The sequence below is a fragment of the Cyprinodon tularosa genome, unplaced genomic scaffold (assembly GCF_016077235.1).
Source record: "Cyprinodon tularosa strain WSP-4 unplaced genomic scaffold, ASM1607723v1 ctg410, whole genome shotgun sequence".
In the NCBI taxonomy this organism is placed as follows: Eukaryota; Metazoa; Chordata; class Actinopteri; order Cyprinodontiformes; family Cyprinodontidae; genus Cyprinodon; species Cyprinodon tularosa.
Genome location: NW_024039131.1, coordinates 167,944 through 190,048, shown reverse-complemented (window position 1 = coordinate 190,048; position 22,105 = coordinate 167,944). Strand labels below are relative to the sequence as shown.

General features: G+C 41.2%; 1 protein-coding gene across 2 annotated transcripts in view; it reads right to left on the bottom strand.

Annotated features, from left to right (window-relative positions):
• Nucleotides 1-16,168: 16,168 nt before the first annotated feature.
• LOC119792151 (MAM domain-containing glycosylphosphatidylinositol anchor protein 2-like) overlaps nucleotides 16,169-22,105 on the bottom strand; it is a 45,026-nt gene continuing 39,089 nt past the window's right edge. For both annotated transcript variants that reach the window (XM_038298644.1, XM_038298645.1), the window contains exons 13-17: nucleotides 21,072-21,227; nucleotides 19,015-19,182; nucleotides 18,811-18,941; nucleotides 18,611-18,710; nucleotides 16,169-16,710 (exon numbers count right to left, since the gene is read on the bottom strand). In XM_038298644.1, coding sequence (XP_038154572.1) covers nucleotides 16,622-16,710; nucleotides 18,611-18,710; nucleotides 18,811-18,941; nucleotides 19,015-19,182; nucleotides 21,072-21,227 — 644 coding nt within the window. In that variant the 3' untranslated portion in view covers nucleotides 16,169-16,621. The remainder of the gene's footprint in view (nucleotides 16,711-18,610; nucleotides 18,711-18,810; nucleotides 18,942-19,014; nucleotides 19,183-21,071; nucleotides 21,228-22,105) is intronic.

Sequence of the window (22,105 nt, the reverse complement as noted above, 5' to 3'; positions counted from 1 at the left end):
ACTTTCTACCCAATGTATAACAAATGGATATATTTAGGTTAAAAGGAGCCTAGGCGGAAGTTCAACTGAAGAAACTCATTGCTCTGCTACATCCACCTGCCAGTCAATCAGCTTTGAACCACACCTCTATGAAAGGCAACGGCATCCAAAGTTTGTGTGACTTCATTCAGATGACACCAATTCAACCCCCCTCCAGCCCCTCCAGCCCCTCCTCCACCATCATAGCTAAAGCTCCATCAGTTTCATTCCTCCAGGACTCTTACTGCCTTCCCTGTCTCATCTTAACTGGTCCGGCAGAAGACCCCCATGTTGAGCCTGGTTCTGCCAAAGGTGTCGTCCCAACGGGGAGTTTTTCCTCTCCATTGTCGCTTCATGCTTGCTCATCATGGAAAGGTTCTCTCAACCTGTGGTATCCAACTGGACTTCCATCTTCTAGGTCCCTGAGTGAAGCTCTAGTATCAGCTCATGCAAACCACTCAATCTCCCCATAAAACTCAGCATACCGTCTCTCTAACCAGCAGTCTACAGACTGACCAACTTCATCTATCTCCACTCCACCACCAGTTTCAGGCCTGGGGAGGAAACAGCCCTATTCTTTGCCCCCGTTCATGCATATATATCAGAATTCAGCACCATGTTTCCTGCCGAGGTCTGAGCGCCAAAGACAAAGTAATTGTATCAATACATTTCTCCTAATCTTGTCTCTTCATGTGAGTTTTTCAGATTGAAATCACCTTTCAGCAGGTGAAGATGAGGTTCAGAAACATTCTAATAGATAGAACCTGTTCATCGTCTCATGGGTTCCTCCTCATGTTGATTCTGTCTTCTTTCGCACAGTAAATACTGAGTGGCTGTTTGCAGTGTGATCAGAATCAGAATCAGGTTTATTGCCTATTGTTAGTGAAGGAGTTCACAAACTAGGAATTTTTTATGGTACAATCGTGCAACATGAAACATATAATATGGAATAGGTAAATAAAATTATAAAAATATCTAAAACACTGTGGGTATAAGGCATGCAATAAAATACACTAAAATATACACTTAGGATAAAAATATGGATATAAAATATAAAAACTAAAGTAAAAGTAAAATAGCATCTTACAAGGTAGTGCAAATAGAGCTGTGTAAATGGCATGGGCAGGAGTGATTGGCTTTAAGGAGAGCGGAGACAGAGGAAACTCTGAGTTTATTGATAGTAACCTGCTGCGACCAGGTTAGCTCTGGGCGGATGTTACTATGGCAACAGAAACAGAGGATGAGGAAACGGAAAACTCTGAGTTTCACTGATTTCAGGTTTAGAAAACTTAAGAGTGTTCAGTAAACCTGATTCATGAAACAGACCCCAGATACCCTGAAAAATATTTAGGGCCTTGGTGTTAAAGCTGCAGTATTGACTAACTGTGTGTTTCTCTGTAAGTTTTTAACTTATTTATGACTGTTTGTGAATTTTATATGCAAACTGTGCTGTTGGTTCAATGGCTAGCTCTCCATTGGAAAAGACATCAGTGAAGTCTGACATAAACAAAGTCAAAGGAGGTGATTGAAAACAGATGCTGTGAAGATTTGTTCCAATATGTTGCCATCTTTAGAAAAACAACATGTTATTAAATCATTAACTTAACACTGCCACTAAACAAAAGAGTTTTAGTGAACATATGCTGTTTTTTAGTAGTGGATCATTGAGGGTAAAGGTTAAAAAAAAGACTAAATTTTCTCTTAGAGAACCAGACAGTGACTATAAAACACTCAACAACACTCAACATTTTAATGAATAAATAATCAATAAATTCATCCATTCATACATCCTAACAGTCTCTGGATCGACTGTAAGTCTTTCACCGACTGGAGTGTCACGGCAGGAATCTGATGACTGTAATTACTCTAATTATAACGCATGAGTGACCTTCACTTATGTCCAATCAGCATGCAGCATTGAGCTTGGGATTCACTTTCGCAGCCCCAAGCAACGCGCCAACTGATGAGTCTAACAAAGGTATTCCTGACTGCATGTGAACGACAGATGAAAACAAAGCAAATGTCTAAACAGGCAACAGCGTTGGCAGGGGGCTGCCATTTCTGTTCGTGAAGCTCAATATCCAGACTTCAGCTATTTCTAGATCTGCTGCTCTTTTACTGGAAATGAATAAATGTCACAGTGCAGAGATCAAAGGCAACATGGGATAAAGCCTCACTTAAGGAATGCAAAGTGGGAAGAGACGGATGCGATCAATGTGCCACCGACCGGCAGGAAATCGATGCACTGCCTCCACCATGTGGAGTCAGGATTAGCTCTAACCCTTTTTATTGATCCTAGAATTAATTACTGGTCCCCAAATGAGGAACCAGTTCAAAAGCCTCGGGGGTAAAACCCTTTCAAGTGAGCAGCAGATCAACTCCAACCTTTATACAGCATCCTTACAGACTGGACCTATGCAAGGGGCAAAGAAACTACTGCATTAGTATTGGAATTCATAATTAGCATTTAGTTATTCCTGTTTGGGACCCTTTAGAAAGGCAGAACCAGGGAGTGGGTAGTGGGTTTGGGCCCGTACTGACCGACTGTTGTAGAGATTATAGTTTCCCAGGGAACCAGACGGTCTCAGTAAGACGGCAAATTAAGTTCTGATATCAAACTTCAAATAAAACAACACAAACTTGCTTTACAAAGACAGAGTTAAATAGTTAGAAACTAACAGAAATAAGGAATCTTAATATTATATATGGGGCTGGGACTAACTTAGACTTAGACTTAGATTTAATTTGTAATTTTGCATACACAAGTGTAAGCAAAAATAAATTTCGTTAACAACAGCTCTATAGACAATTCCTTTTTTTTTAAGTGCAGCCTTGATAACGGTAAAAAAATACATAAAAACAGTCATGTAAAGTTGATCCAGACGCAGCTGCCTGCATCCTCACTAGAACTATAGAAAGTAGATCAGACAGCTGTAGTTGATCTAGATGCTGCTGCCTGTGTCCTCACTAGAGCTATAGAAAGTAGACCAGACAGCTGCAGCTGATCCAGGTGCTGCTGCTTGCGTCCTCACTAGAACTATAGAAAGTAGACCAGACAGCTGCAGCTGATCCAGATGCTGCAGCATGCGTCCTCACTAGAACTATAGAAAGTAGATCAGACAGCTGCAGCTGATCCAGATGCTGCTGCCTGCGTCCTCACTAGAACTATAGAAAGTAGATCAGACAGCTGCAGCTGATCCAGATGCTGCTGCCTGCGTCCTCACTAGAACTATAGAAAGTAGATCAGACAGCTGCGGCTGATCCAGATGCTGCTGCCTGCGTCCTCACTAGAACTATAGAAAGTAGATCAGACAGCTGCAGCTGATCCAGATGCTGCTGCCTGCGTCCTCACTAGAACTATAGAAAGTAGATCAGACAGCTGCAGCTGATCCAGATGCTGCAGCATGCGTCCTCACTAGAACTATAGAAAGTAGATCAGACAGCTGCAGCTGATCCAGATGCTGCTGCCTGCGTCCTCACTAGAACTATAGAAAGTAGATCAGACAGCTGCGGCTGATCCAGATGCTGCTGCCTGCGTCCTCACTAGAACTATAGAAAGTAGATCAGACAGCTGCGGCTGATCCAGATGCTGCTGCCTGCGTCCTCACTAGAACTAAGAAAGTAGATCAGACAGCTGATCCAGATGCTGCTGCCTGCGTCCTCACTAGAACTATAGAAAGTAGATCAGACAGCTGCGGCTGATCCAGATGCTGCTGCCTGCGTCCTCACTAGAACTATAGAAAGTAGATCAGACAGCTGCGGCTGATCCAGATGCTGCTGCCTGCGTCCTCACTAGAACTAAGAAAGTAGATCAGACAGCTGATCCAGATGCTGCTGCCTGCGTCCTCACTAGAGCTATAGAAAGTAGATCAGACAGCTGCGGCTGATCCAGATGCTGCTGCCTGTATCCTCACTAGAACTATAGAAAGTAGATCAGACAGCTGCAGCTGATCCAGATGCTGCTGCCTGCGTCCTCACTAGAACTATAGAAAGTAGATCAGACAGCTGCGGCTGATCCAGATGCTGCTGCCTGTATCCTCACTAGAACTATAGAAAGTAGATCAGACAGCTGCAGCTGATCCAGATGCTGCTGCCTGCGTCCTCACTAGAACTATAGAAACTAGATCAGATAGCTGCAGCTTATCCAGATGCTGCTGCCTGCGTCCTCACTAGAACTATAGAAAATAGATTAGACAGCTACAGCGACCTGTCAGAATAAAGTGAATGAGACGTGAAACAGGTTGCTGATCAGACACCCAGAAATGTTTTTTCTCTGACTGTGACTGAAAAAAATGAGCTGAGCTTCAGAGAAGAAAAAATGTTTCTGTCTTTCCTTCCTGTTTGAATCAGTATTAATTCTTATGGTGTTTTTATTCCTCTATCTTATATCTAATTGTGTTTCCTGTGTTTTCTCAGCATCCGTCATTTTCTCTTTTTCTTTGACTTATTTACTTATTGAGTCTTAAATCAACAGCGACCAATAAAAAGCCCAGATCAGAACAATGGCTGCCTGCCTGTGTCTGCGCTGGAACAAGGTTCCCTGATGGGTCGGACGTGTTGAAGGAGTTCTGATCCGCCGCTCTCAGCCTGAAGACGCGGAAGTCAGGAGAAAAACCATCAGATCCAGAAGCTTCCCGTCTTGCTCAGGGAGTGGAAGTCAGAGCAGATGTGAGGATGAGGAGAGCCTCTTAGTCTTCTCCTCCGTGCATTAAGCCATGTTAAATATTTAGCTGCAGGGTGGAAGGCGATGTTTCCTGGTTTCCCAGCATTTCCTTCCTAAAAACATTCTTGTTCCCAAACGTCTGCTACGTTTCAGCCAGGCTGCACCCACCATGAGGAGCGGCAATAAATACATTCAACTAAATGTTATAGAAAATAATCTTATTCCCAAATAAGATTTAATCTGAGGTTTATCATCATCCTCTAAAAACCAAAATACATTTAAACAGGAATCAAGTCTGACTGTTTCATTTTATGATGATGTTTTTGATTTTTCTGCAGTTTCACAGAATCTCCTCTTAAATCTAAAGTTCTTGGTTCACCTGCTGTCAAACGTAGGATGGAGGAACCGGCACAGAGTGGGACTCAGGGTCAAAGCCAGCTGGGTTTATTGCTCCACTATAAATCCTACCATTTAAAAACCCTTTCGTACAAATTAGAGGATCAACTTCAGCTTTTTACTCCAGTACAAGTGTAAAAGTACCATTTTAAAACTACTTAAAGTATAAAAGTAAAACCAAAACGTTAAAGTCAAAAACAATCCACTGGTCTTTGTTTCCAAGCTTGAAGACGTTTCTCTTTCTCGTAGCGCTGAGTTCTAGGCTTTATACAGTAGCCCAATAAGGCCTTGCTTTTCTTTAGAAAACATGCAAATTGAAACTGGAAAACTAGCTCCGCCCCTTGATAATGGCAGTCGTTAAGGTCGTTACTAGCCTGGCTGACTGGGTGAGATATGTTGTTCCCCTGCATCTCAACCCCCATCGCTCCTGCATAGCGAAAGTGGTTGACCTGCAGGGGAACAACATCTGTGGGTTGAAAAAGCTTCCTGGATGGGAAGCGGGATGTCTTTAAGCTTGGAAACAAAGTCCAGTGGATTGTTTTTTGACCTGGATTGACTGAAAATCTTCCCCAGCATAGTAAAGTAAAAGTAATGCAGGAAAAATGTGAAGGACAGAAGCTTTACTTGATGCCTCTGGTGACCCCTGCAAGTTTAAAGCTTCAGCACAATGAGGCAGGGAGGGACTGACGAGCTCAGCCAATTGGTCAAATAACCAAGGCTCATGAGGGGGAGGCTGGATGTAGATCCTGATGCTAGAAACCATTTTAATGAGGCTCAGGAAGTTCTCACACCCCTCAGTGGAATCCTCCATGCAGACTGACTGTTTATTACATGGGGCCCCAAATTCCTGGCAGTGCTCCTTTTCACTCCTATCATATCTAGGCTTAGGTTTCTTTTTTCCTGCAGCCTCAGTTGAATTGAAGAATCAGCATTAAAGTGAAATGATTAATTATCAATATCTCAGTGAAAGTTTTTGGATGAAGTGGAGATTGTTGTTTGGATGAACAATGGAGAACCATAAGCACATGAACCCCAGTCAGCCTCAGCAGATGGCCGCTCACACTGAGCCTGGTTCTGCTGGAGTTTTTCCTCTGAGCAGCACAAGAGCTTCTGCTCCACCATTATTAATGTGTGATGTGATGTGGATTCAAAATAAAACAAATATTTAGTCTTTATTGGTGACTGAAACCATGAGAAGCTTTGATCTGATTTGCGTTAACATGAAACCCAACAGTGGGAGTTTGGCTTTGCTTATAAAAACTGGGTCTGGGTGCTACTATGGGGAAATCCTCCCTGTCGTGTTATCTCCATAATGAGCTAATGGGGATTTATGTTATACATCAAAATAACAGCCTGCAGCAATGTGGGAATTTAAGGCTTACATTACTGTACAGAACATTCATCTCTGCTCAGGGATTAAGATGCTGGAGGAGGAAAGAACAAAGGCAGGGAGAGAGACATGAAGGAAATAAATGAAAGCGAAGCAGAGGAATCACAAAGAAACAAATAATCACTGTATCACGAAAGAGAGATGGAAACAAGTTCAAAGAAATAAAACCTGTTAGGTTGGAGAGGTGGATGGAGCAGGGAGGGAAAGAGAAAGAGGAGAAGAGGACACAGCGTCTGCAATGATGGGGCAGGAGCAGAGAAAGAGGAGTAGAGGTGCAGGCACACAGATGGGAGGAAGGATGGATCTTTTTTTAGCCAAGGAGCCTCAGAAATAGAAGAGCGATTCTGCAAAACTCCAAAATAACGACATGAACAAAGCCAGAGTGAGTCAGCCTGATAGGAAAGCTAATGCACTCCTCTTCCTGCAGCCTGTATCTTATTTTAAACTTTTAACATTCTCACATTTGGTCCCATCTCAGCTACAGACTTTGATCCATTTTATTAAATCTGATTTTTTAGAAATGATCTGTAGATGTAAAAAAGTGTGGCACATAACCGCAGGGTCAATTTTAGATGTAAAATTAAATTACTGTGGTAGTCATAAAGAATATATCAACAAAATAAGACAGAAATAAATAAGAAAATTAAGACATAAAACATTTGGTTAAGATCCTACAAACAATGTTCCTCAAAAAAGAAATTGTCCTTTTTTTAATCAGGCTGTTTTTTATAAATGACTTATAGAAAGTATAATTCAGCTGTGAAACACCAGAAGGTGATTGTATCTAATTTTATTTATAATTATTAATATTTATTGATCCTGTCACAGTAGAGGAATAAACTTGATCAAAGAGCAAAATCAAAGCCAAAATGCATAATTTATAGTTTAGTTTTATCACTATAAATCAAACTTAATTAAATTGTTTTTTTTCCTGACAAAGATGAAAGATTCCAAATTACCATCATTCATTCAATAATAACAGATAGTTGGTTAAGTTAGTTTGATAAATGCAACTATAGCCAAAAAATGATAAATATTAAAAACCAACAATGACGTGTTCTTAGCCAAGCGAAAGAATATCTGACTCTTCATTTAAATATATTTTCAAGGTATTGAACTGTTGAAATGACTAAATGGAACCTTTATTATTTCAAAGATGTAGGTTCATTTTTTTCTCTTTTTGGTGGAACAACATCTAGAATCAGGATCTGTGCAGAAATACCAAGAATGTCATGATCTGGCCTGTTTGCTCCTCCTTAAGTAGTGATTCCTTTCACCTGTTGTTTTCCCTCCCTGCCTCAATTATAATTTATTCCTCTTACCTGTTTCCTCTTGGTTATATTCAGTTCAGTCTGTCTGTTCAGTTCTATTTCATGGTTCTATTTCATGGTTTTTGTATTTGTCTCATCTCCTGATCGTCCACTGTTCCTCCCCCGCTGAGTCCTCTGGGTTTTTGGTTCATTATGGGGGGAGGTTCAGTTTTTATCTCAGTAAGCCTGGCTCCAGGGAGGAGACCAGTTTAAAGTCCTGCATCAAGTTCTGGTTCCACGTCCTGTCTCGGCTACCCTCTTCCGCTTTCCGACCCTGTCAGACTCTGAACCCTCCTGGGAGCTTGTGGATCCTGCCACCTGTTTCTGTTCCTGACTGATCTGGATCCTGTTCCTGTCTGTTCTGGATCCCTGACCAGGATCGGCTTCCAGCATGTCCTCTGGGACTGCCGCTCTTGGGGACATTCTGGGACTGGACTGTTAAACCAGAGTTCTGTGATTGGGCGGTGCCCCGCTCCCCATCCTGCAGTGTCCGCGGGCCACAACTCCAATTTAGTTTTTGTTTTATATAATAAACTTTTTTGAACTTTCCTACTGACTGTCTTTCCTTTATTACTAGGTCCATCTGTCCCCGGTTCATGACAAAGAACGTCTGTGTTATAAAGGTCAGCGTAGAGCAGCGGCGGGCAGTGGCACAGCGGTCCCTGGAGCAGTGGGGATCCTCACCCTCTTTTTAATGCAGCCCAGAAACAATGACATGTCAGACCGCTCTATGGAGTTTACCCAATAATTCCTTTATTTCCTTAATGTCATCTAATCTGTGCTGTTTGATCTCAGGCAGGAAGGATGATGAAATAACTAATCGCTGCCAAGACTAGTGAGCGATAATGATGGATTCTGAGTGAACTGTTCCTGATTCCTGAGTCCATCCACATGGATGACAGCTATTCTCTCACTGAGCGAGTCACTAGTTCCTTCAATAAACCGTCTCACTGAACAGCTGATTGGCAGCAGTTAGTGCTGCCGACATTAAAATCAACTGAATCAGGAGCAGTTTGATGGTTTGGATAGAAAATACACATCAGGCTAACATGTTATTTATTAATTTATATTAACATTTATTAAAATAAAACATTTTAGATATGTTCTTTATATTTCAGCTTAGATTTAAAAATCAAAATCAAATGCATCAAAACCAATCAGATAAACTGAAAAGTTGATCAATTGAAATAAAGAATATTTTAGTGAAACTCATTAGATATAATGATTGGAATTCATCATTCAAATTTTTCAATAAACAATATTTAACATAAAAATGCATTTTCCACAGGGATCAGTGCTAGGACCAATTCTCTTTACTTTAAATATGCTCCCAATTGTAGAGTTATGCGACAGCATGGGATTAATTTCCACTGTTACGCTAATGATACGCAGCTATATCAGGTACTCGAGTTGAGGGGGGATGAGGGGGGATGGCATCCCCCCTAATACATGTTCAGCAATACTAATACATATCAAATTGGCTTACAGTAACCTGTTGTGACCATATTAACATTGAGGGTTTACTTCTTGAATGGTAGTGGATCAATGGATCTATTTAGGTAATTTTTTCTGTCAGCAGGTGAAGATGAGGTCTAGAAACTTTCTAATAGATAGAACCTGTTCATCGTCTCATGGGTTCCTCCTCATGTTGATTCTGTCTTCTTTCACACAGTAAATACTGAGTGGCTGTTTGCAGCCGCGCTTTGGATGTTATCGCCCCAATAAATGGCCGTTATTAGCGGCTATCAGTCCCATAGAATGGCTTCAGATTGTGTCAGTAGGCTCAGTAGGTTGTTATCATCCACTGAATACTAATCCTTACTCCAAAGTAATTCCATTTCCCCTGTAGAATTTATGAATCTATTTATGTGTAATCTGAAAATAATTTCAGTAGTTCTTCATGTATTGTAAATATAACTAAATACAAATAAAATGATCTGCATGTCACTCATATAACACAAACCAAAATCCAGTAATCTCCTATCCTGTCACTGAGTTGTAGAATCCTCTCCCTATAAATATTTGATTCTCTGTGAATTAATGACGATCATTCTTTAATTAGATCCTCGTCAAATGGACATAAAATGTTTGTTTAAAAAACCTAATGTGTCTAACGGACCTAGTGAATGATATTTATATATTTTTTTATGCATAAAACTAGGACAAAAATCAGGTAAATCAGGAAATAAAGCAGCGTAATTGGCTGTAAGGAGAGTGGAGACAGAGGAAACTTGAGTTTACCGATGGAAACCTGCTGCCGACCAGGTTAGCTCTGGGAGGATGTTACTAGGGCAAACAGATACAGAGGATGAGGAAACTCACTTTGGGAAACAGACCCCAGATAGCGTCATTTAACTGATATCCTATCCTGAAAGTTTGTTAGCAAACAGGAGAGCTGTGAAGGTTCATCATCGGTCTGAATCCTGATTGTCTTTGATTAATCAAACTCTCGCTGGACGGTTCTGCACTGAAGCTCTGCAGAATGTGGAGGATGTGATGCTAGAAAAGCATGGAGCGGATGCTCAGTGTTATAGAGCCATCATGTGGACGTTTTTTTAGATTACACAGGGATTCAAAGCTGTCTGCTGTGTGTCCGTCAATCGATAAGCATAAACTCTGGGGTGTAATTGACTGATTTCTCTTCTTGGATAACAAAAGTTCCTCATAAGTTCAGAGAAAAACCATAAAACAAAGACGATTGATTGATTACAGAGTGCCTGAGGAGTCATTTAGTTATTATAGAGGGAATAGAGGTCTGATTGTCAACATTTTCCTGTTCTCTATAAGAACTTTATTTGTGGAGACATTCACAGCTCTTTGCAGAATTTAGGTTAGTTAGAGAAACGTTTTCCAGATCAGAGCAGACAGAACAATGAGCTGAGAAAGCTGTTATGAGCTGTTTTCATCTGTGAACAGACAAAATGCTGACTTAGTGAATTACCATCAACCGCCTTTATTTAAACCAACACTTCATCAAATATTTTCAGAACTTGTGTGATTATAGGTAAACTAATCTGTAAACTTTGAGCATCATTTACGTATAAGCAGGCACAGCAAAGCGTCTTCTGATTCTATTGTGCAGTGCTGTTGTGATAAAACGGATCTAAGTCTAAATAAATGCAGCATATATTCCATTAAAATTATAGTTTTAATTAAAATGTCTTGTTTTTATTTGCTGCTTTAGTTTTGAAACCATCCCTGTTTCTTTGGTACGGCTGTAATAAATGGAACTTAAAAACTAGAAATGAGTCTGAATTATTTCCCTGTGAAACTAAAAGACATTCAATGATGTGAAATCTTCTCTGGCTGATGGACGCCATCATCCTGATGCTGACCAGAACCTGTTCACACTACATTTAACAAAGTTCATGTAGTCCAGGTGTGACGATGGAGAGAAAGAAGAAGGCAGCAGGTTGGTCTGATTCTAGATGGAAATGAAGGAACAGACATTTGATTCCTCAACATTGATTATATTGAAAACAGTGAGATGTGTAATTTATTGAAACCTTTAAAATAATGAATGTCTGAAAATAATACTATAGAACACAGACAGAACAGGTGCTTAGGAATCTGCTTTCAATGTGTGCAAAGAACCAGGTCTATCCTCATCGGCCACAGCCCGAAATTCTTTACTGGGAAGATGGACGAACTTTTCCCTGGACAGGAGGCCAGTTATCTGAGAGCAGAGATTCCTCAGATCTCTGCAGGAACAGAGCTCCGCCCCCAGGGTGTCTGCTCGCCAGGAGGGAAGATGAGGTACCTGGGATAGCTATGGAAGAACCCCTGATTTCTAAAGGAGAAACATCAGAATCCGTGTTAGCAGCGCTTCTTCCTGTTTCTCTACAGAAAGTCATTTATAGATGCTGCAGACGCTCTGATCAATGTTCATCAGACGATCGGTAATCTCTCAGAATGGATTAAATGATCTAGAAAGATTTTAAGATCCGAAAAAAGAAAAACATTTCTGAGACTTTCTGAATTTATAACCTTTTGTTCATTAGAGTGATGAGTTAGTGATAGAAAACAGTGAGTGAGTTAGTGATAGTTAACAGGGAGTTAGTTAGTGATGTTAAGAGTGAGTTAGTTAGTGATAGTTAACAGTGAGTTAGTGATAGATAACAGTGAGTTAGTTAGTGATAGTTAACAGTGAGTTTGTGATAGATAACAGTGAGTTAGTTAGTGATAGTTAACAGGGAGTTAGTTAGTGATGTTAAGAGTGAGTTAGTTAGTGATAGTTAACAGGGAGTTAGTTAGTGATGTTAAGAGTGAGTTAGTTAGTGATAGTTAACAGTGAGTTAGTGATAGAAAACAGTGAGTTAGTTTGTGATAGTTAACAGGGAGTTAGTTAGTGACGTTAAGAGTGAGTGAGTTAGTGATAGTTAACAGGGAGTTAGTTAGTGATGTTAAGAGTGAGTTAGTTAGTGATAGTTAACAGTGAGTTAGTGATAGATAACAGTGAGTTAGTTAGTGATAGTTAACAGTGAGTTTGTAATAGATAACAGTGAGTTAGTTAGTGATAGTTAACAGGGAGTTAGTTAGTGATGTTAAGAGTGAGTTAGTTAGTGATAGTTAACAGGGAGTTAGTTAGTGATGTTAAGAGTGAGTTAGTTAGTGATAGTTAACAGTGAGTTAGTGATAGAAAACAGTGAGTTAGTTCGTGATAGTTAACAGGGAGTTAGTGATGTTAAGAGTGAGTTAGTTAGTGATAGTTAACAGGGAGTTAGTTAGTGATGTTAAGAGTGAGTTAGTTAGTGATAGTTAACAGTGAGTTAGTGATAGATAACAGTGAGTTAGTTAGTGATAGTTAACAGTGAGTTTGTGATAGATAACAGTTAGTTAGTGATAGTTAACAGGGAGTTAGTTAGTGATGTTAAGAGTGAGTTAGTTAGTGATCGTTAACAGTGAGTTAGTGATAGATAACAGTTAGTTAGTTAGTGATAGTTAACAGTGAGTTAGTGATAGATAACAGTTAGTGATAGTTAACAGTCACAGTTCATGGCAGTTAACAGCAAGTTAGAGATAGTTAACTGTGAGTTAGTGATAGTTAGCAGTGAGTTAGTTAGTGCTAGTTAACAGTCACAGTTAGTGGCAGTTAACAACAAGTCATTGATAGTTTAAAGTGAGTTAGTGATAGTTAACAATGAGTTAGTGATAGTTAACTGTGAGTTAGTGATAGTTAGCAGTGAGTTAGTTAGTGGTAGTTAACAGTCACAGTTAGTGGCAGTTAACAGCAAGTCATTGATAGTTTAAAGTGAGTTAGTGATAGTTAACAATGAGTAAGTGATAGTTAACAGTGACAGCTAGTGCTAGTTAACAGTGAGTTAGTGATAGTTAAAAGTCAGTGATTATATGGCTGCCTGGACTCCAATCCTGTTTTCATTCTCATTAACAGATTTTTATTTTGGATTTCCCCCAAAGCAGATGTGTTTTACTTTGTATCCACGTCTCTCTTCCTGTCAGACCCAGGAAATTGCTGCTGAATTGCTGCGCAGCTCCAACCAAAATAGACCTGGGCTCTATCCTGTTATACACAGTGGTGTCAAAAGTTCACACATTTGTTACTTAAGTCGAAGTATAGATACTGCAGTTTAAAAACCCTCTGGTTAAAGTTGAAGTATCAACTTTACCTCTTTACTTAAGTAAAAGTGAAAAAGTATGTGCCCCAATAACTACTTGAAGTAAAAAGTAACTTTAAAAAAAAACAGCCAGATGAAAGCTCAATTTTTTTACTATTTCTAACAATACTTAGAGATAGGGCCAAGGATGAGGTCTTGTTGGTCTCCATCTCCCGATACGCTCTCGCCTGTGTCCGACCTTTCAGACATTTCAACATCTTTTTCTGAATCCAACATTGTATCATGGCATAGACAATTCACATTTGCAGTTTGAAGAACACCTGCTTGCTTCTGATGATTTGCTTTAGCTAACCAATGAGTGTTTGCGTTCTATGACTCATCCAATGACACTAGTTTTCACTAGATGTGGATGGAGCCAATGATCTGCATTGGATGGAGCACATGATGGGTAACAAATATTAATAAACATTAAACCGAAGCCAAGAGTAACGAGTAACGTTTGTTTAAAAAATGTAAGGAATAGAAAGTACAGATACTTGTGTGAAAATGTAATGAGTAGAAGTTAGAAGTAGGAAGAAAAATAAGTACTGGAGTAAAGTATACCTAAAATATACCTAAGATACCTAAAAAATGTGCATTAGGAAAAGTAACAAAGTATTTTTACTTTGTTACTTGACACCTTTCTTTATTCTCTATTCTTTATTCTTACTTGATTAGTTTATTTTTGTATTTTCTACTGTTTTCTAGTTTCCAGGTTATTTTTCTAATTTTTCTCTGGTTATAGTGTTTCTTTGATTTCGCCTCCATGTGAGTTTATCTCCTCCTTAGTCTCTATATTTTCCTTCTATCAGATTCTCTGCATCATCGTTTAGTTTTCAGCCCTGCAGGTTCTGTCCTGGTAGAGCGATAATCTTCATCCAGCTTCTCTGTTTCTGCAAATAAAAGCTTTGTAAAACACACCAGCAGCCATTTAAGGGTAAAATGCTTTATTATTATAAACTGTTTTCATAATAATAAAATTGTTTACAAACACCATGAGAGAAAGACTCCTGACTGTTCAAGTAGATTATATTGAGCCGTCCATTATAAAAATAATTAAGGATTTATTGGATTTTGATTGAAGTTTTTCATTAACAAACCGAAAGCAGCTGTTAGCAAAGAACAAACCAATTAGCCTTAGAGGAAAAAAGTACATCTATAGATGGAAAACAGTCCCGATACTGTTTTTAATGCCTCTGTGGAAGAAAATAAAGTCTAATCCAAATAAATACGGGTTTATAGGGAGAGGATCTTATAGACAGATAACCAGTTTGTTTGCAAATGTAGCTAAAAACTGTAAGAATATAATGATTTTCTTTCATCATGCTTAAAATGTTTACCCTTTTTTCCCTGTTGGGTCGGTTTCCATGCACACCTGATCCGGACGCCATGATTCTGTTCCAGCTAACCTGGTGTTCTGCTGCTTCAGAAAAATTCTTTCATGGGAGGATTTTATTGGTCTAAACATGAAAAAGGCTTGCGGTCTTCATCAGGTTGTTGGTCAAACGCAGACGAAGGGAAACGGAAAAGGTTGCACGTTTAAAACCAGCGAGTTCAGGATCTTCAGGTTTTATTCCAACGTTAGAAACTCTCCTCCTGTTGACAGATTCATTTCAGAGGCTTTCTGCATTCATCACCAAGTTATTAATTCTCCTGCTGTTCTGACTGAGGCCTGCAGATGGCGCTGTTCAGTCTGAACATTACAGGCCCTGACACTGAGTTAAACTGTCAGAGAATTTTTTTTTATAGAATATTCTATGTTAAATAATCAGAGTAAATCTTTCTAAACCTTCCTGCAGTGATGGGCGACAAACATTAGCGTCTCTAAGCTAGCTGCTGACGCCTCTCATCCTCTAGAGACGCTGAGAGGCCAAACAAGTGGAAATAAATGCACAGCAAATACCAAACCTGCTGCAAAAAGAGACAAAGACGTTTTTGGTGCTGAGGTCAGATTCAGCCATTAGCGGGATGTTTAGATTTAAATGTTTAAACAGGAAAACTGTTCTTTCATCCCGTTTCTGTTGCTCTAAGATTCTGGCAGCAGCCATTCATGCTTTGTAAAGTTTGTGGTCTGGTCCATATACGTCGCTGATCATCTCCCCTTACCGTTTTCCGTTCTTTTCCTTCGCCTGTTTTATGCGTTTGTCTCATTTTTGCTTCTGCAGCACTTTTTCTATTTGCTGCTTTCAGCCTCAGTAATGTTAGCTTTGTTTGATCGTACAATCTTATGCTGCAAAGTAGAACCTAGCAAGGCGTCCTGATTGGTCAGCCAATTAGCAGCTCTATGCTGCTGATAAGTGGAGACTTCTTTTCCTTTCTTTCCATCATCCTCTCATCTTTGCTCTGCATGACGCCAAAATATCTTGTTTAAAACTTTGTCCATAATGTCTTTGTGCTTCTTTAAGTCTTTCCTCAATATAAAATATTTTATTCATTCAACATTTTAAACCGATACTGGAAACAAAAAACAAAACGTTACCTTGAAAATAAAACTTCAGTTTGTCTGTAAATCTTGACGTTACATCAAAGTAAATGAAAGTTCGGACCCACCTGACCGTAAGGTAACAGAAATTCTGTCAGCTTTCCATTGATTGGTCCATCGGTTTTTATCGATGGAGGTTCTCCATCCGTCAGTGTTCTTCGTCTTCAACCTCACATCCCGACTGACTGTTTGCCGCCTGGTTTCGTGGGGTTAGGGTCACATTTAGGATCATTTCCCGACACAAATAACGAAAAATTGAGAAATGTTGGATTCACACTAAGAGCAAACCCTGTCGGTTATTATAATCCAGCAGGATTAATGTCTGAAACGGTCTCTGCTCCGGAGTCTCCTACCAGTTGAAGGCACTTGATTTTATGGCAGAAGGTGAGCTGTTGGCTTCTTGTCTTTCACAGATGGATAGACGTTAAAATAAACTCTAAAAATACTTCTTGGTTTTCCTCAGAGCTGCTCCCCGTTTAACCAGGACAGTAGTGATGATCTGAGGGCGGAGCCAGGCTGGATAGAAGGTCCACAGAAAGGTTCATGGATTAACGCTTCTGCTCTGACTGCCTTCATTGTTTTACTCAGACTGGGTGAAGAAGGTCAGACAGTGGAGATCAGATCAGGGAGGTTTGGGTTTTATTTAGCAAAGCTGCTTCTCTTTTATCAGAAGGTAAAAACAGATCCCTTAGTCAGAAGGCATCCTCTTTGGGAGATGATTGAGATGAGGAGGAGGCGCTGATGGTGTCACCTTGGCCAGCCAATCAGCACCAGGCTCTGAGTGATGCAGAGCAGCAGCGTGTAGCGTGATGGCAGTGAAGCAAAGGACCTCAGATCTGGAAGGAAAGAGACGGAGAGAGAACGGCAGGGTGAGTCTTCAGCGCCGCCTGCATCAATACGGCAGGAGATGAAGATAAAGATTCAGGATCTCTATGATGCAACTCTATGCTCGACTGAAAAAACACATATTAAGTTCAACAATCAAACAATAGGATGTGTTTTTTCTTTTTAAGAATAAATTCTTCAAACAAAAAATATTCTTTTACTTTTTCATCAAGATGATGTGGAAGGGATCCTTTTAAACCAAAAAGGAAAACTATCAAAGAGAAACTATTCTCTGTTTCTCTACATTATTCTATGATGTGAAATTGGAAAATGATCCGTTGTTTCTTCTTTTGTTGATTGTTTTTTCAAATTGAAAAATAAATAAACAGAAAATTCCGGATTGAGCTGATCAGTCATCTGAATTTCCTCTGATGCACATTAACTTTGATTTTCCTAAAAAGTCTAAATCCGGCTGCTCTGCTGATCTATGAGCCTACTTCATGCTGTCACACAGGTTGCGTCAGGTCTTTGATATTTAGGGGATTTTTAATTCCTCCGCCATGCTGCTGATCAGGTTTTTGTTTTGCCGAGGAAGCGGAGCAAAGTGTGACCTTTGAACCCGTTTTGTCCATGGAGGCAGGTTGGTTTGGAGCTTCTCCACTAAATAATCTGAAACATGTCAGAAAACTAAAGGGTTGGAATAGTTTCTCTGGGCTCTCCTTCAGTTGGTCCTGATGAAACCAACTGTTTGCATCAAAGAGCTTCAGCACACAGCAGTGAGGGTTAATCATCAGTTAGCTTCACAGGAGCACGGCAGAGGAGGAACATGCTGTGGAGATCTCTGCATGGAGGTTTCATTATTTATTCCTCATTTTATAGCTTATTTTATTTACTTAATGCTCAGTTATTTAACTATGTATTTTTCCAATTAAATGGAATACCTAACATTTGAAAATGATTTAACTTATTTCATTGTTTTTATTTCATATCAAAGTGATTGTTCATCTAGTGAGCAGCTTTGGTGTCTGGTGGCCCCCCTGGACCTGAGTGAAGTTGGCCCCCCCACCTTCTTCAAATCAGACAAAATTAGTGTCAAACGTTTGTTCTACGTTTGTGCATCAAACATTTTTGTTTGTGCCGCTATCATTTTAAAGATATAAAGAGATGTTTCTAGAGGTCATCAAAGGTCAACCAGCCCCCCAACCTTCTTCAAATCAGACAAAATGGGTGTCAATTAACTCAGCTCCGTTTGTGCAGCAAAAATTGTCATTTGTGCTGCTTTGGCTTTGAAGATATTAATGAAAATGTAAAGGTCAAAAGGTCAACCAGCCCCCCCACCTTCTTCAAATTAGACAAAATTGGTGTCAAACGTTTGTGCTGGTTTGTGCAGCAAAAATTTTCGTTTGCGCCATTTTAAAGATATAAAGCACAAACCAGCACAAACGGAGCCGAGTTAATTGACACCCATTTCGTCTGATTGGGGGGCTTGTTGACCTTTGATGACCTCGAGAAACCTTTCTTTATATCTTTTAAATGATAGCGGCACAAACAAAAATTTTTGCTGCACAAACCAGCACAAACGTTTGACACCAATTTTGTCTAATTTGAAGAAGGTGGGGGGGCCAACTTCACTCAGGTCACCCCTGGGTTCCGGATACCCCATCTGGGCCCCCTGGTCTCGACGATGGTCTTTGGGGTGGACTGAGAGGACTCGCTAGAACAATCAAACCTTCTAATCACTGGAAGCCTCCAAGCATCTCTATCATTACTAGATCTACATCTGTGTTTCTATCTGCTCATTCTAGACCCATTAATCAGCCTGAGTCTGAGGGAGAAAGAGCCGGTCAACATCTGGATCCCCTCAGCCCAGAAGGCAGATCCAGATGTTCCTGGGTGAGAGAGGAAGCTCACTGTTTGGTGGAGAGTCTTTGCATTCGCCCTCCTTAATGCTAACGTCATCGATAGCGATGGCGCCTTCAGGGCCAGAGCCGCGGACTCCTTCCATCACCACCTGCACAAAGACCAGGAGTTAGACGGAGGAAAACAGCTCAATATAAATCTCAATCATCTGGCTGCTTTTTCCCAGCAGGCCGTTCTGCTCCCTGACAGACCTGAAAGGCTGTGGTGGGATGGAGGGCAGCCTTCGCCTGCCGCCACTGGTTTCCTTGGTTACCAGTCAGACTCCAGACTAAAGTATCAGTCAGGACGGGACCTTTCTGCCGCAGGAAGACATTCAGAGCTCCTACAGGAGACAAGAAGTGGGATTTAGGTTGGTTCCAGGAGAGCCTGGTTCTCAGCCATCTGGTGACCCTCACCTTGATGCTTCCCGTACATGTGGTAGTAGAAGGTGAGGCAGTAGGCGGCACCGCTGCTGGCTGAGGAGGAGGAGACACTCGCGGGGTTAACGTTGAAGGTTGGCGACGTCAGCCGGGCTTTGTCCCCCTCCACCCTGGGTCTCGATGTTTCCAGGAACATGTAGAAGCCTGAAGGTCCACAGAGTGACAGAGAGGCTGGGTGAATGTTTCAGAGGTCAGAGAGGAGAGAAGAAGAAAGCCCAGCAGAGTCTGTGAGGCTGTGTCCGAACCTCCACCATGACCCCTGACCCCATGCAGCACCACAGTGGTTACATCATGGATATGTAGTGCCCTCAAAATTTCCCACAATGCACCTTGAAAAGTAGAAATCCTCCATGCTCACCAGACCAGCAGATAAATCCCATGATGCTTTTGCAAGAGCTCTCCTTGCAAAGCATCATGGGATTTGTTTTCGGGGCGAGAGAACAAAGATGGGGCAGGCACCATGCGGGGAGGCGGAGTCAGGTGACAGACGCAGAGCGAAAAATAGGGATAAAGTCACTATAAAGTCCTCTATAGGGATGGAGGGGTTAAAGTTCAAAGGTCAGCAGTTATGGTGAAGTACAGACACAGCCTCAGTCAGGGAACCTTAATAAAGGCCGTTTCTCACTATGTGTACTTGTGCGTTCTCGTGTCCTCATGAAACGTCATCATCATCAGCCCTAGCACTGTTCCAGTTCACAAGAACAGCAGACCGAGAACAATGTGGGGGTGTTTTCATCAATGCACGCGATTTTAACCAGGCTAACTTGAAGACTGTTGTCCCTTATTTTTACCAACATGTGGCACACCTGGAGGAGAAGAACACCCACGTGCGGATGCTGTTCCTGGACTTCAGTTTAGCTTTCAACATCATCATCCCACAGCATCTGATGGGCAAACTGGAACAGCTGGGATTCAATACACCCCTCTGCTATTGGCTGCTAGACTTCCTCACCAACAGACCTCAGTCAGTCAGGGTCAGACAGAACACCTCTGATGTCATCAGTCTAAACACGTCTCCCCTCAGGGCTGCGTCCTGAGCCCCCTGCCGTTCACCCTGATGACACACGACTGCGTCCCCAGGTTCACCACCAATCACATGGTGAAGTTTGCAGACGACACCATGGTGGTGGGCCTCATCAGAGACGACAACGACCTGGACTATAGAGAGGAGGTGGAGCAGCTGGTGGTGCAAAGATAACAGCCTGATCCTGAACGTGGAGAAGATGAAGGAGATCATGGTGGACTTCAGGAAGAACCGTCCTAACCACGCTCCACTGCTCATCAACAGCTCAGCTGTAGAGGTGGTCAGCAGCACCAAATTCATCTCACACACCCTCACCTGGACTGGAAACACCACCTCACTGGTCAAAAGGGCACAGAAGTGCTTGGACTTCCTGCGGAGGATGAGCAGAGCCCACCTGCCCCCACCCATCCTCCCCACCTTCTACAGAAGCACCATAGAGAGCGTTCTGACCAGCTGTCTCACTGTGTGGTGTGGAGGCTGCAGCGCCTCAGACTGGAAGAAGGTGAGAACAGCAGAGAGGATCATGGGGGCTCCTCTTCCCTCCATTAAAGACATTTCATCCCAGCGCTGCGTGTCCCGAGCCCGTGACATCATCAATGACCCCTCACCCCCCCACCATGGACTGTTCTCCCTGCTGCCCTCTGGGAAGAGGCATAACAGCATTGGATGCAGGTCCAGCAGATTCTGCAACAGCTTCTTCCCCACCGCCTTCCGACTGCTGAATGTTATGTAAAATTGGTTATTTTATTGTATTTTATTATATTATATTATTTAAAAAATAAATAACTGAAATGTTAGAACTGTAAATATACAGTCATATGGTTATATTACTGTTTTTAATGTATTTTATACTGTTTTCAAGGCTGCACTTTAAAAAACTGAAATTGTCTGGAGAGCTGTTCTTAACGAAAGTTCTTTTTGTTTACATTCGTGTACACAAAATCTAAGTCTAAGTCTAAGAAATGTCCCCATAAATCATTCAAACAGCTGGGTCTGTGTGTGTGAGCACCTTGCTTGGAGCCGGTGTGGTCGGCGCTCGGCCCGCTGGTGGCTGTGAAGGTCACGTCCTCGACGGCGCCGCGGTGACGCGTCCAATCGAACTCGTCCGACTTGTCTTGAGAAAAGGAGCATAAGGAGTCTTCCTCAAAGCCACAGAGGAAATTCCCTGCAGAGCAAAACATCCAGCTGTGATCCAGGAGGAACAGCTGGAGACTTACAGGTGCTGGAGGGATGGATAGACCCAACTTCACCGATAAAAACCTGATCTACCTGACACCCAGTTAGCTTATCAACCAGAGGGCGAAAGATTTCAGTTTCTAAACTGATCAGAGGAACAAAAGAAGAAGTGACATGATGCCGTTTGGTGATCATATCCTCAGGATCAAAGCACTAAGCTCAGACTCCACTATGATGATGGGGGGGTGTAAATGATGTGTAGGTGTGTATAAGTTCATTTACATGTATACAGGGCTGTCAACTCTCACCCATTGGGAGAGAGACTCACCCATCTCAGTGTCTTCACACACTCTATATTCCAAATTTCTCACACTAAAAAATTAGACATTAAAACTCGACTCTGTTCCACTTATTTATGAATAAAAATACATTGGGGATCAAAATCCAGTCCGCGTTTTTAATACAACCTTAGTGCTAAAACACAAGGACCATGTTTTGCTGACAATTAAATAATTATTGCTCAGTCTAGTTTAATAATCTCCCGTTGGCATTTAGGAGTAATTAAACAAACACAAACATTTTAATTCTTAAAGCTTCCAGGTTTGCCTCTCAAACCCATAGAAGCTCCACAAAAAGCAAAAGAAGCATTACATTTTTATTTTCAAAAGATCAGACGCCCAAGAAAAGACCAACTACATCCAGAGAGGATGTGCAGAACAACTCAGTTATCCAGGATTGATAGAGGAGGAACCACAGGGATGTTCCTCTTTTATTATTACTTATTTTCTTCATTTATATTTATTTTGGTCCACTGAATATGTTTAAAGACTTAATTTCCATCACACCTTTTAAACTGAAACATCCAGA